Here is a 16,321-nt window from a genome sequence, read left to right as displayed (position 1 = left end):
TTCCACAACTATCAGAATTATCAAGTCATGGTAACGATTCTTCAAAAACAAAAAAGATTATACAAGGGCTAGCTTAAGCACGTGCTTTACGAAATCAAATAGTGTGAAATTACTCCTACCAAGTATTATCCCAAATTGAAATCGAGATCAACCCTAAGGAAAATCTGTTCCATGTAATTCACCCGATTTGCTTGAAGCAAATCTTTTACACCATCATAATGAAATTAAATCCATTCCAGCGGGGCATTTTACAAGTGTCAAAGGTGTTAAAAAAGTATAGACAAGTAAAAGTTTGCATTGGCTCAAAAGTCCCATGCCAACGATGGGTGGTGACAATTATCATGCACAGGATCACCGATTCTACTCATTGGGCCACCATTAGACCGTTTACTAAGTTTACACATCCCACTTCGCATCCCTCGCATAGGATTGTTATACTGGGAATAATTCTCACGGATTTTCAGAGGGCATCAAGGAAAAATTATTTCATTCATATTAGTCTTGTATAGAGACTAAAAGTGGTATTCTCCAGTCTAAAATCATCTGCTGTACAGAAAAAACCGGTCAAGATGATTTTATAAATTTAATCAAGCATAAGCACTGAGGTAGAGGTACCAATAGAAGTGGATAGCTATATTGCACTACAGTATTATAATGTCGGTCCACGTGGTTTCTTTGGTGTTCATCAATAACAGCCAAAAGAGTTTATGAAAATTTAGGGCTTCTTTAGCATAAATTCAGCTTAATTCAACCTTAGCTACTTAATAATTGCACACATCAAAGATTATTGTGAAGGAGAATATTTATAGCTTAGAAAAAGCTTTCAAAGTAGAAAAATCACTGCTAAGAGAAGATTGTCTTAGAAACATATTTTCATCAGAAGGCTACTGGTAAATTTTTTAACTTCTCGAAAATGAGGAGAAAACGTTCAGGTAGAAAATAATTTAAAAGTAGAAAAATCACTGCTAAGAGAAGATTTTCGATGTCTTATAAACATATTTTCATCGGAAGGCTACTGGTAAAAATTTTAACTTTTCAAAAATGAGGAGAAAACGTTCAGGTAGAAAATAATGTATGCTCTTTAAAAAACACTATACGCTTACAGATTCTATGGAAAAACATTAACTGAATATCTATAAGTGTAGATTTACCTAAAAGTACCCACTGGGCATACAAGATACTTAATAGGTTATGTAACGGCTCCAGGTGCTGAGAAAACCCATGGTAAGCATATTTAAACATTTTGAGCAGAAATTTTTCCAGAGTTCTTAATTTTTCACGTCAATTTTTATATGCGATTGACTCAAAGGTAGATCCGCTCACCAAGGTACTGGTAAAAACGATGAAAAATATTCAGTGGGCAAATCTGGGTAATATTTAAGAATGAAGTGATTACATTTATTAATTAAGTCATAGAAGTATACCATTCTCTACCTCAGAATACCATCCGTAGTCTGGCGAGGTAATAGCTATTAATGACTTCAGCTTCCACTCACAATGGTTCGTTTATGGACCTAAATCTCTGAAGCATGAATACCGTCCACTTTCTTTTCTTCAGCGACCCTAAATTTCATTCGTTGATTGAACGCGTGTTCAGAAAATGACCACTCAACACATGACAATCAACCAGAATCGAAAAGCAAAATAATTTCATAACTAAAGTATGTACTTATGCAAGTTATTTAGACCTGATGCAAAATCTTACAACTTCAGCGATAGGAATCCCTAGAATTTATTTTTATTCCTTCATCCTTATGGAAGACAAATTCACATTACATCACTGTATCACGGAAAGGAACAAATAAAATTACCGCGAACCTTAATGGAGCATCTAGTAGCATCTAGTAAGACTAAAACTGACAAGTGGTACATCAAAGAAATTATTCTCGAAATAAATTTCTTCGTATAAACTCACCATTACGCGAATATTAAGAAAACTGCAATAAACTTGCAAATATAAAGCAACCTACACTTTAAAGCAAAAATATTTATGATACATACACGCATCAACAGGACGAGGTTGCCCAGGGGAAGGAATCAATACCGCTAACTTGGATGAGTCTAAGTCACTGTGACTTGTGAGATGAGCTCTACCAGTCTCGAAGCTAGAAGAAAATGTTAGTATTTAAGTGGAAAGCTCCCTTAAAAATAATCCGTACACGTGAGAGTGTGGACGTGTGATGTGAGGACTTTTTAAAAATAAGAACGGTTTATGACAAATCAGAAAAGAATGGGATTTTAATGAATAGTCTCATACAGAGCGCTTAGCGGCGGGGAAACGCGTATTCTGAGGGAGAGGGATGAGAAAACACTGAGGGTATTCAAGATTTGAGTATGGAGGAGAATGATAAGAGAAAGAAAAATAAACGAGGGAATGCTAGATGTAGTGGAAGAGGAAAGAAACCTTTCAGAAGAGATTGTTAGAAAGTTTGAATAAAACCAGTACTGAACGATGTGAGGGGATGCTGAAAACTGTGTTAGAGGGAGTGCTGATAACAACAATAATTCGACTAGAAATTCCCATCTACCATCTAACCCTCGTCATGCATTAAATATTTGCAGTTTAATACATTGTCAAGTTACTCATGAAATAAATTCAGTCAAGTTATGATAATAGGCATAGAAGTGTGCTTTAAAACTAAAAATATGCAAAGTGAACAAATTTGCATTTACCAAGAGTGAAAAAATGTGAACAAACGTGGGAAAACCTAAGGATATCGACTTTCGTCCTTATTTGAAAAACTCCACATCAGGGAAACGCCCATTGATGGTAAGTGGGGGGTGGAGAACACTAAGTTTATGGATAAATTTGGGAAGCGTGATAGCCTGGAACACTTGGCAGCTGATCAAAGGGTCTTGAGTTCAAACTCTGAGTGAAGCCTTTCGGACACCCCCGAACTATAATTCTCAAATTCTGAGGTGGCCCAGGGAAAGAAAAACGCCCCTCATCAAGAATTTTTTGGTATCGCACTCCTGTGGATACGTCTGGGATGAGCTCTATCTTCATCTACCCTAACCAACATTCGGGTTCAATCAGTGAGCGAGTGGGTGATGATGATATTTAAAGAGAAATATGGCTTATTGCGAATTTGAGGGATCGGGGAGGGACAGTTCTGAGTGATTCGTCAAACGCTTCATGTAAACCTACCTCAACCGCTAGCGTACTGCCATAATCATTTTAAATATATGCTTGAGTCACTACTAAAACAAGTAAAATCAAATATATAAGCGTGATCGAGTGTAATTTTTCCATATTGAATTAATTACTTGCAACTGTTCACGGTGACGTGTAATTTTTTTTTAACCCCTGAAGACGATGGCGGACTTAGTCAACGAAACTTTGAGACATGTGACTCAAATTTACACCCGGTGGGAAACCCGAGATCTATCCTTGAATTATATACATTCCGAATCTCGGCTTATGAGTCAGAGGTAACGAGACGGGGCGGAGAATATTAGACAGTGGTTGATCAAGGCTTTAGAAAACATTTCTAATGGGTAACTGATTTGGGCCTTGAATTATCTTGAGTAAAAGTCCCCGTCACTACTCGTTCCCTATGACTCATAATTCCCCGTTTACACCACGCACGTTGCGACCACGGTCGCAACTACTCGCGCATTTACACACTTAAAGTTACCATAGTAACTCAGTGCTCCCTTCGTTGTGTAATTTTGTCAGTTAACAGCGGACGACGTGATGAGTGAAGGTATTGATATCCAGGAAATTAAGTGTGGAAAGGATATTAACGTTTCCATGAGGTTAAACTAAAACAAGACCGAACTGCATGTGATGCCTGAAATAAGCTAGGATTCACCAAAAGAACCTGTTAAAAATTTAACACTAACATTCATATTTTCAGGACTGTATATTGCTCTGTTACGGTCCAAATTTGAATACTCTATTGTTAAATAGTCACAGTATTATCGTACAGACTCAACCCAGCTTGAATGTGTCTCAAATAAATAACTCAAGTTTATTCAATCCAAATTTCGCATCTCACAGTCTGATTACAATGCTTCATATCTTAAGCCCCTTTGTAAATTTAAAGCCCTTACACGTGAGGCGGTCTTCCAGCTATGCCCTATTCCTTCACAAAATTATTAATTCCTATGTAGATTGTTCCTATCTCCTTTCATTAATTAATTTCATAGTTCTGGAAATCCTCACCCGCTTGTTGATAATCACTATGAAACAAATATGCCTTTAACTCTCCGCTATCCAGAATGATGAGGTAAAACTAAAACTAAACCGAACTGTCTGTGAAGCCTCCTAGGATTCATCAATGTGTCAAAAATGTAACAACATTCACGCATTAAGAAGAGTACATTTGGTTCTTATAAATAAACTAGGATAGGCATCGATAAATAAACAAGGTACAAGTATTGATTTCTCCATGTCCTTATCTAAATGTCATAGTTATTTGAGGCAAAGTTGATCGTGCAATCCAGTATATAACGATTTTAATTGGTTTATACTATACGTATGTTTGTTACTTTCCATCATCTGTGAAATTTAATGTAAGAATATGGTTAATCGGTTAACCCGTAAATAAATAAACTGATTTTGTGTAGTACATCCGCTATCATTCGCTGAATATAACATCAGAAAAAACTTTTCCCTTATGTCTTTTCATTACCTGCTCAATACTTTCTTCAATCGTTGCCAAAAATCTTCGATGTAATAGACTTATTTATGAAATATCCATGATCATTTCAAGATCAAATGAAATTGAACTGCACATGCATCTATCTTTATTTCCATACTTTTTTCTCGGCGCACTAGCGCTAGCCATCATAAGTTGGCAGCGTTAGGTACTAAGACCTGCGATGGTAACTCTGCGCGTTTATACGACGTTTTGGGGTTACGATCGTACGGACCGTGGTCGCTACGTGCGTAGCGTAAACGGGGCATAAGCCGAGACACGGAAGCCTCCAAAAAAAAAACTAAGAAAACCAGCCCTTCGGCGCTCGAGAATCACGCTGAGTGGGAAATAGGCGCAAGGCGGCAGATGGGCGTTCGTGCATTCGCCTTCCGGTCATGTTGGATCCTACGCTCTACCTCGAGTATAAATACATACAATAGCGCTCAAGATGGCTCTGCGGTAACGAAAAGCAGCGGTCAACATTGAAACCACAAGTTCATTATGATTACGGGAAGTGGAAAAAGCTAGTGAATTAAATAGGTAACTGATTTTATTAAAATCCTGATCTTTCTCCTTGAGCAATACATTTACCGGAAATTTTATGTCCAACCGAAATAAACAACATGGAAACGAATGATATCGTCCGTCGCATATTATTGAGGTAGGTCAAAAAAGTTAGTTAATGATTTTATTTAAACCCTGATACTTATTCTTCTCGAGCAAGCAAGCCCAGCAAATACAACGCCCAACCAATATGAACAACAAGGAGACGAACGCTGTCGTCGTACTCAAGCAATCAGATGCATTAAGTGATAACGGATTTGCCATTTGCCGCATGCGCAGAAGAATGTTTTATATTTACTCGGAGCACTATGCAATCAGACTCGAAGGTATCCAGAGCAATAAAACAAAATTCGCTGCGTAGAAATTGCGGTAAAATTTCGTTAACCTCTACTTTCTCAGAAACATAATATTTTTAGATAGCAATACATATAAAAAGTTTTAAATTGAAATAAATTTGGGTATGCTCTGTCTCTCAGATAACCTTTAAGCTTCGCCTGATCCATGCCTTCACTTACCTAAACCAACCATCGGGTTGAAGGGCGAAGTAAGTGTGGAATTTCTTATTGAGAAAATATAACTGAAAACTGAATAAAATATATCGGAAAACTTTTGAGAAATACATGGGAAAATATCCCTTGTTCATCACTCCACTAGCATGGAGTGGCTATCTTTCAACTACTCATTCACTCATTCACAAACATAGGATGGGGAATTGTCATTTCAAATCAGTGTATAGAACACGAGATATATTTTAAGACGATGTACTCCGATGATAAAACACCATTATCCACAACAACTTCTTTTCCATTAATAATTCTACCAGGTTCCAGTATTAGCTCGCGGCGGCATCCGGACAACGGCAACTAATGCCCCGCCATATGCCGTAGGCAATCAAAGGTAGACAAGAACATTTCAGATAGCCTGTCACATTGGAATGTTAGCATTTTTATCCTAAGTTGCACGGCACGGCAGTAGCCTTAGATATCTCCATCGCTTCTCCTTACACTTAACTTTTACATATTAGTAGCTAACTAGATTTTCTGGCAACATCATCTCCAGCCATCAGTAAAAAAAAGCATCACACCCTCATCTCATCATATCTCTATGCTTTGTCTAAACAAGGTTGTAACCACTGATTTGCACAGTCAGATAAGAACATTCCAGATAGCGTGTGACATTGAACTGTTAACATCCAAGAATTTTTATTCTTTTGTGGATTCTGATCAAGAGGTGATGAAAATACGTCAGCAAGAGCTCATAACTATCTCCTTGTATCATTCAACCTATGCGTTTCGAGAATATTTCTCAGCGGATTTCCCTTTCCAAGGCATAATTGACGAAGATGGTGCTCTGGGCTACAAAGAGCATCCATCAATCCGTAGATATCTGCATGAAAAAAGAATAACATTGTCTATAAATAGCAAAAAATATCACAAATAACGGTTTTTATTGGTCATGTTCGTCATTGTGACGCTAACCGCCTTGAAATGCGCCGTGCCTGAAAATTGAAATCGTGGAAAAGTCTCAAGTTTTCATAATCGCATCGACTGCAAAGACGATAATAGTTCTATTTCTAATGCCTAGGGAGAATAATCAAGAGGGAGTCAAGCAATAGAAGTAGTAATAGAAATAATAATTAGTAATAGCTCTTCGTCGCCAAATAGGGATGGCTGTTTCAATAAGCCATTATGTTTTACTAAACGCTACCGTTTGGAGTAAATTTTTCCATCTCTCGATAGAAAATTTCACTTTCGGGGAGATGTCAGCATTTACCACAGAATAACAGGCCAAAGGCTTTCCATTATAGTCACCCTGTATTCAGCTATCAAACTCATACGAAGAAAAACTTAAAATCATAATACATAAATCTCATTGACTCCATTCCCACTAATTCTCATTTTTTCAGAAGCAATGCCCCTGACATTGCGGACACAGAAACACGTTGCATGCTTTAGGCTATGCGCTTGAGCAAACGCGTATTCTTTTCTTCGGACGTCAATGTTGCTACTCGCGCCTCAAAATGATATATTAAGAACTTGCTCCGTGGGAGGACGAAATAAATTGGAAAGATATATGAGCAGGAATTAAAATAGCCTAGCACGCATTCCTCTTTCAGATGAATAGCTTCGGTGGAAGCTATGAGAGCATAAACACAGGGAAAAACGGTGTAAGGAGGATCGAGTGAAGAATTAGCCTGTGTGGTATCATTCTGGAGCCATGCCTCAAAAGAAAAGACGGGGATCCCGAAGGCTTTTGAAATACTGTGGGTAGCAGCAGCAGACAACCAACTTACATGACAAACCGTTCGAGCCAGAATGAATAACAGAAGCAAGTACTGGATGAATCACCGGTAAAGAGGGTTATAACAAGATAAATTTCACTAGGAGGATATCTCTTCACACATTTAAATACCTTGGTGGAATTTCTGATGAAAGAAAATAATCAAAAAGGCTGATGATATTTTTAAAATAATTCCTAATAGAAGAATTTTTCAGTATCAACTACCAAAACCTCTAGGTATTACGCCATTGTTTCTCAATGGAACACATTATCAAAGGCGCTCATTAGGTTCCAACGTATTTTTCCTGCGGTTAAAATACCACGATACAATTAACAATTATAACAATACGGAAACTACAAGAGCGAGAATATAGAGGCTCGCACCATCACGTAAATAATTAGTAAATATGACATTATATGCAATACGTTTGGCCTTCGAGCCTAGTATGAGCCGAACTCTAAAGATGAGGGTATTATTTTAAGAAAATGCCCTAAGGCCAAAGATGGTTAGGTAAGGCACATAATGAATTTAAAAGATAAATTGGAACTTCTTCACCCAATGTACTTAGCAAAAGCTATAAATCGAAAAAAATTAAGGTGACCGGAAAATCGAACTATCAAACTGAGGTAACTTCTGACTATTTTATACGTCGTTTTGTTCAGTAAAACTAATTCATTTGAAACGAAGACAATGTGCGAAAAATTCTATTAATACATTTTAACTTATTTTAAATAGATGCGAGGGAGCGAATATTCAATCTCATTGTTGTTTTTCCATACGAAAAACTTTCTATGTCAAGGCCCTTGTCTAAATTGTAAGTATTGCTATTTTAAGGAAATCAAATCATTTAACCAGACTTAGCCAAATTAGCAGAATTTTGAAGGATAACGAATCAAGTTAACAATCAAGGAGGCTGCCATTCAGAATTTGAATACTTATCGCATTATACGTTTTCACGAAATTACAATCGGATCTGAAATTTTCAGGGAAATATTCGCAGCCACGGCTATCGATGCAAAATTGGCTTAACCGTCTTCTAGCTGGAATGTTTCTTCAAAATATAAAAATTTAACCGATTAAATAATATAACTAATTAGATAATAACATAGGAAGGCAAAGGGTTGAGTCATATATTATCTCAGAGGTAATACATGTGAATGAAAATGTTGATGAATTCAAATCGCTAGAAGGCAGAGGTTAGTTTCTTGCAACAGCATAAAGGGATGATCGATTAAAAATAATTCTTCGATCAATTTCTTAATCATGCAAATTATTTTAAGTACATTAGAAGGACTACCAAAGAAACAATGAGCTGAATTAAGCATCTCCAAGATATTGGAGCCAAAAATGAACTGACTTTAAACGCTAAGAATAAATGCAAAAACTTAGTAGGATCTCGGTTTTTTAATTTTAATTCTAAGAATTTGGTAGCAAGTAGGTATTTTTTAACGTAATTAAAGAGTCATCAAATCCGAATTGAATATCCTCATGCAACTGATCAAAATGTAAATTCAATTTACTTGAGCAGATCTTACATGCTCTCCTAACTTCTTGGATAAAATACAGCTGTAACTTCCACAGTAGGTATAGTTTTAATTGAATGAACCAGATAAAAATCACCATCGGTCTTAGATAAAAATGTTTTTGAGTCCTCCGGTGAACCCAACAGTTACTGAATTAATTTTACTCAGCTTGGCTCGCCAAGTCAATTCATCTTATTTCGTAAAATAATTTCCCCAACACAGAAAGGGCATTTTTAACATTCGTACAGATCGATGTAAATTTTAAATAAAAATATTAAGACGAAAGCTGTAATTCACCCAGTCCATAATTTATTAAATGAAATATTCATCACAATACTTCATCTAATATAGATATGTAATGTGAATATATAATATGGAGGATACCTATATGTTTTGCCATCGTAAACTATATTTCAAGTTTTCCCATTAATTATTTCTTACAACCTTCTTATTATAAATCTTACAACCATGAAAATCTTGTTTTGAAGTTCTGCATCGGTAGATACTTATTCGGAAACAAGAAATTTAAAAAAAATTGTACGAAAAAGTGAGAAAAACTGAACAAACATGGTAGCTATAGCACTAGGAATTCTATTTTACAAATTTATATGACATGAATAAGAATTCACATGTCACTGAAAATGTCAGCGTTCCCAACATCAAGTCATAACCTGGCAAGATTAAGAAAATATTCCCATTGTTTTACGTTGGCCAGGCTAAAACTTAATAGCTGGTAATAATATTCATTTACATGTAGTTGAATGTATATTCATGAATGATTTTCGGCAATTTTTTCCCTCTTAAGAGCCAAGGTGGAATATATAAGGTATAATGGAGACTTAGCATCAATCGCAACACCCAGAGTAAATTTCCCTCTGTTAAGTAAGTACCGGTACGTCCTGATACCTACATTATTACAGCATTGATTTGCGCGGCAAGGAAAAAGTATCGTATTCTTGGAGATTCAGGGCTGGCATTCAGCTCGTCCCTGAATCTAACCAACAGTTGTATCAATTTCGCCTATAAACATTAATTATTTATTATATTAAGCTATTGACATTTTTAGTGATTTTTTGCGAGTGCAATTAATTACCTTAAGGATGTCAAGCAGCATGATATTCGCTCTTTAATTATGGGTATCTTTTGTAAAACAGTTATGCTAATGTTCTAGAGTATTCACCAAAAATCTGTGGATACCAGGGAATTTGCAAAGGTGCAAGCAAACGAAGTCAATGCCAACAAAAGTATTGAAATCAGTTTGGCCGTTGCCTTGAGAAGGTAATACATATAACTGCGGTGTATGTTCTGAAGAAAATGCTTTCATACAAGACTCATTCCAGAGAATATAAATGGAAAGCAAGAAAGAGGTAGAGAAACGAGTTCCAAGATATCAGACTCGATGGAAGGAAGATTGTAAGAGCAGATGAAAAATCATTCGCGGGATAGAAAAGGTTGAAGAGCTAGTTGATTTTTGTCTCACACTATTTTTTCTAAAGAAAATAATTGCATCATATAAAATAATAAAAAACAAAAAGCGGACAGTGAGTAAATATAATTCCGATGTCGGTTGATTTAGATGCTTCACGATACCATTCAAGGAACGGAAAAAAAGCCAACAACCATCAGGCAATAGATAATGAATATTCCGATTGAAAATTTTATCATATATATTTTCTATTTTATCTAAATATATATTTTTACCTAATTTACTGCTCAAACCAATAAATTTTACAGATATTTTAACCAAAATTCTTTTTAGGGATGCTTATTTTGAACACATAAAAATCAGATCACGTGAGCAACGAAATCGATGAAGAAAGCGCAACTCTGCTCGGAGAAAATAAAAACACGAGACTGAAAAGGCAGCATTGTTCATTCCGCTCCTTTGAAGTCTGAATAATGGGACTGCCTCATCGGAGTGTCTTAAAATGGAGCTAGAAGTGAAAGGAAGGGTAGCATATGAAGCGGGCGAGACAATGATTGAAAATTTCCGAGAGAAGTGATTCAGTGTGAAAGATAGTGACGTTCGCTGCGGTGTACTGTGTTTCAGAAAAAGCCGGTTGCCCGGACAGCTCCCCCGCTTAATTGACTGATTGTGGAGCGGGAAAGGTGATCTTAGTGAAAGGATGGGTAGGTAAATGAAAATTAAGGACGGCCAGTTAAATTTGTGTGCACTTTCTAAGCACGATGAAGATGAGATCCGTATGAGAAGAATATCTTTCACACGCGAAGGGGATGCACTCGTAGAGACGATGCTGGAGAGTGGCTTATAAGGTGAAATTTATCACATATGGGGGCCTATATCAATTCCTATGGCGAAACTTCTTGTCGAGGAACGCTATAAGACTGCGCACAGGAGCATTATCCGATGAGCGCCGTTTCGGATACATTTCCCATCGTTCACTACTACCGTGTTATACCCACAAAAAAATATAAACACCTAGCAAATTTTTTACTTATCCAGCTCACACTCCTTCAGGAACGAAATTCCTCAAACTATCGGCCACCACGATCACTTTGTTGTCATCACAACAGTTTAAAACTTTATAAATCAACGCAATTTCCCTTATAAAACCATGCACATGAGTTTATGAAGCCAAAATTTGATGCAACCGTAAATATCCCGAACAGTTCTTATAAATTTTCCGACAAGACAATTTCTTCATGATCGTACATAGCCTTTGTAGTAACTAAATACGTACATCGATTCAAAGAACCTTTGTTTACATTTTTTTCAGGCCACATATTTACCCCATGATTTTCATTATATATCATTTTCTACATCACCGTAGTCCTTATCCATTTAGTTTTATGTATCCCTATTCCTTCTGTTAATTGTGATTAATTTGTACAAATTAGTACATTAAGCCAAATGCCTCTTAAGCTATCGTATCCTACTTCTTTCGGTAGGAAGTAACAACCGTACCGAAATGCTATTATTTAGACTAAGTCACGCATAAAATTACTGTGCGTTCATTTGAGACGGAGAGAACAATTAAAAATATGCTAATTTACGACCAAAAACAAATTTAAAAATTCATAAAACATGCTAAATAAATAAAACTGATATTTAATAAACAATCAAAATTAATCTAAAGTCACACGATACTTTTGAATCTTGATTTTGATTGAGACCTCGACTTTTCAATGACTTTAAAAACCTCCAATTAGATGGAGTATGACTGGTCCTCCTTATCTATGGACAGTGGCGGATCCAGGAAAGGGACTAGGGGGGAGCTGATATTACGATTCTATCTAGTCTAAATTGAGTACCCAAGAGTAATTCCTGTGGTAGTTAACTAACACTGGAATGTAACATACCAAAAGCCTGTAAAATAGACCCTAAATTTAGAGGCAATTTGTATTTAAATTAGTTAATGTAGCTAAGCAGTAGTTAATATAACTAAATACTTTTGTACAACGTGGCAGTCTCTAAAAATTTCGATTTTATCTAGTGCTTCGAACCTATGGGGGGCTATAGCCCGTTTAGCCCCTTCCCCCCCCCCCCCCAATCCCAATAGATCCGACATTGTCTATGGATGATATTTAAAATCTTCAGAACTTGATACAGTATAGCTTTCAGTATCAGGACTATTTTTCACACGAAAATATAGAAAAAATGTATTAATGAAAATTAAAAAATATGCACCGTGCATTTTCAAAATATTCACGATTACAACAAAGCTATACGGGCGATCCGCAAACTCTCATCTCCACTTAGATTTTCTTGAATCCGTCTTCGAAATTGAAAACATACTGAAAATATCGTAATAAGGAACTCATGCATCAATCCTTTGTAAACACAAATACAAATAAACTGTTCAGCTTCCAGAAAATGCCCAGTGAAAAAACTTGAGGGCGTGAAAAAAAAAACCTTCATTTTTTACTTTAATTATTTCAATAGAATTAGATCAATCGCAAATATTAATATCGATATTTCTATAATCACGTTTCCATCAACGTCAATCTAATTATATTGCTACGTATCATCGAAGTACGACATTTTGCTCAAAACTCAATGGTGTATTTTTAATATCCATTATATTTTCATATGACATTTGAGGGAATTCTAATCATGAACCAAAAATGTATAACCACACAGAACTGACGGAGAATAGAGGCAAATATTACAGAAATGTATTTCTTTTCTAAGGAGTGAAGAGTTAAATTAATATCAGTGATATAGCTTCAATTTAGAACTGTTTCGTAGTTACAACACAGCTAGTAATTTTTTTAAGGATACAAAAGGAAATAAGCGAGAAATTCCTCGCATTAGGAAGAAATTTGAGTATCATGATTACTAGTTATTGCTCAGCTAATTAGCTAAACCATATTTTTAACTTTCGCAGACTTGTGCGAAAAATCCACAGAGGAAAAATCATTCGCCTTGACCGGGATTCGAACCCGGATCCCTCGTTTCCGGCCGAGTGCTTTAGCCAGTTAAGCTACCGAGGCGTCATTCTCCCCTGTTTTTTCCGTATGGATGTCCGGTATAGTCCACAAATTTCCACAGGGGAGAATGACGTCTCGGTAGCTTAACTGGCTAAAGCACTCGGCCGGAAATCGAGGAATCCGGGTTCGAATCCCGGTCAAGGCGAATGATTTTTCCTCTGTGGATTTTTCGCACTATTTGTGCATTGCGGGTGACTCCGTAAATAGTTATCACCGTGGCTAGTCCCGGTATACTTGAATATTTCGCAGACTTTTGTAAATTCTCTTATTTTGTAATAATTTAACGGACAATAATGTGGCAGCAGGAAAACGATGGGCAAAGTAGACACTATTTCCATTCAATCGGGGCATGAAAATCAAAATCAGAGCACTATTTCATCATAATCACCTTGAGGCTTCAAAATCGCATCCCTGTATTACCCTTATGAAACCACCCAACTTAGGATTACTTCATCAATTTAGGAATTTAAAATTTTTCCATCAATTCAGCCAATAAGAGCCGGCCGCCACTACACCTATTTAAAACTATTTAGTCACTTTAATATAGGTATTCTAGGGTCGTATTTACTCATGATTTGATAGAATCTATCTAAATATATACATGAAGGATACTTTAAAAACAATAAGTTCTACTTTTTTAATCATGGCGAGGTGATAGAATGCAGATCTCCTTTTGGACATTGGAGCACATAAAGTTCTCAAAGCGGGAAATGCCATTGCTTCCGTTAAAACGAGAAATCCCATACCAAAAACATTTCTAGGGTAATTCAATACTGCGGCCTTTAGAAAAACAAGAATCAAATCGTGGTTGAATGGATAAGTATCGAGACAAAATATGTACAGTTGGAACTATACTGAAATTTACGTTTATCCATTATAAGTAGCAGATAAGGCATCCTTGCGCAAGGTGAGCAATCTCAATTATTTATAAGGAATTACAACCCCATTGTCTCACGAATCTGACGTTTTCATAAATCCCCTTGATAAGTCACGGTGGTGTTAACAATGTAAATCAGCCCTAGGTCTTCCCTCTAATAATATTTTCAAATTAATAATAAATATATGACATCAAAAAGATTATTGGTATCAAAAATGATGGTTTCTGCGGGGCAACAGAAGAGTCGTAGCATATTTTTCAGGATTTCCTCCGTGTGTATTTCATCGGCATTTTATCAGGCGTCTTCGGATGACAAGTGAAGTTTTCTCACTTGAAGGCGTCACCTGAAATCCCAAAAAAATGAGCTCCGCCATTATTGAACTGATCAAATCAGAGAGACATGACCTCATTGAATAATTTACCATTAAAACACAAGCAAGAACGCGCCGCCCCATTAAGATTATTGTGAAAGCATGATGAACTAAGGGACACTTCAAGCACTGCGGTTGAGACAAATGAGTTTAAATTGAGTGTAAATTTCAGACGGACTCGCTATGGAGAGATAGGCACCATTCTATTGTTCTAATACGCGTTATCCACCTGGAATCCATAAAGCACGGTTCTCTCTGTTAGCTCGTCACAATAGGAAAAACTGCGTAGATTCCCATGACTACTGCGCAATACAAGTCGACCCACAACCTATCCTCCTCACGCAAGAGACCACCCCGCTCCTAATGTTCCTCGCGTAGCACAGAAATGTGAGGAGCGAAAATCCGAGACCTACGGCGACGGGTATCACGCCGAGAAATTGACCAGAGGACAAGCTAAAACGATCTTTGGATGGGGACTGCCGACACGGAGGTAAACAACGAGGTCCACCTCCCGTCCGCCCACACTCCCTTCCTACTCCTCCTCCCCGTCTCCTCACCACGTCCGACGAAGGCTGAGCCGGGACCACGGACGCCGGCCTCCAACTGCCGCCGCTCTCCGCTCCGCCGCCGCCCCAAGAGATCCAGCCGCATCTGCCGGCAGACGAGTCCTCCGCCCCAGGCATCCCCCGGCCGTCCAGCACGGCGGTCGCGTCGCCCCAGCCGCGCTCGATCGGGGGCGGCGGGGCGGACCACGAAGGCCTCACGAGGAGGGGCGAGAGCCGCAGCGAGGTGGCGGGCGGAGGCAGGCGAGGGTGGGGCGGGGGCGATGGCGAGGAGGACCCACCCGCGGGAGAGGAGCCGGGGGAGCGGCACGGCGCCGCCGCCGCCGCTGACGGTGGGCCGCAGTTGAGCGGCTGCTGCGCGGGCGAGGAGGCGGCTTCCACGGCACCACCGCCCACCGCCTCGCCATCCACTCCCGCGCACCGCCGCTGCCGCGCCCCGAAGTCCATCCAGGAGGCGGGCGCAGGCTGGGTGCGGTGCAGCAGTTCGGCGGGGATGCGGTCACATGGCACGGTCGCGTCGTCACGGAGAAGCACGGCGGGCAAGTTCCTCGGAGGGAAGACGTCGAGGGCCTCTCCCCTCTAGCACACTCGAGGGACCGTCACGCACGTGTCATAGCGCGGAGGGTTTCCCCGGCCGATAGGCTCTCGGGGTGTGAAGGACGGATAATGAGCGGAAGGCGCGAGAGTGGTCCAGCGATTGAGGCGATCCGGGAAGGGATACGAGGAGGAGAGAAAGAAAGAGAGAGAGAGGCAGAGAGAGGGGCCCCACTCGCATCTGCCTTCCCACCCTCCTCCCCCATCCTCCTCACCACGCGAGGAGTTCCTCCGGAGGCCGGTGGAGGACGCACGTTACAGGATCACGCGTCCATCTCCCAAGAAGTGGCGGCCGCTTTGAAATGGACTCCGGTGGCGGCAGTGAGCCGGTGACTTCAACGACCGCATTGTCACGACTCTCGGCCCGGGAATCCGAATCGATAGGGATTACGTATCGACGCGTTTACGACATTATAAGCACAGCATCGAGTGTCCAACAAAGAAGTGTGGCAG

At 38.8% G+C, this 16,321-nt stretch overlaps 1 protein-coding gene across 1 annotated transcript in view; it reads right to left on the bottom strand.

The window, feature by feature from the left end:
- LOC124164465 (zygotic gap protein knirps-like) overlaps window positions 1–16,046 on the bottom strand; it is a 28,041-nt gene extending 11,995 nt beyond the window's left edge. The window contains exon 1 of the mRNA XM_046541792.1: window positions 15,269–16,046. Within this exon, the coding sequence (XP_046397748.1) occupies window positions 15,269–15,721 (453 nt within the window). The 5' untranslated portion in view covers window positions 15,722–16,046. The remainder of the gene's footprint in view (window positions 1–15,268) is intronic.
- Window positions 16,047–16,321: the final 275 nt, after the last annotated feature.

The sequence above is a fragment of the Ischnura elegans genome, chromosome 8, assembly GCF_921293095.1.
Source record: "Ischnura elegans chromosome 8, ioIscEleg1.1, whole genome shotgun sequence".
NCBI classification, from domain to species: domain Eukaryota; kingdom Metazoa; phylum Arthropoda; class Insecta; order Odonata; family Coenagrionidae; genus Ischnura; species Ischnura elegans.
The sequence above is the reverse complement of the archived record's forward strand: the minus strand, read 5'-3'. Positions and strand labels throughout refer to the sequence as shown.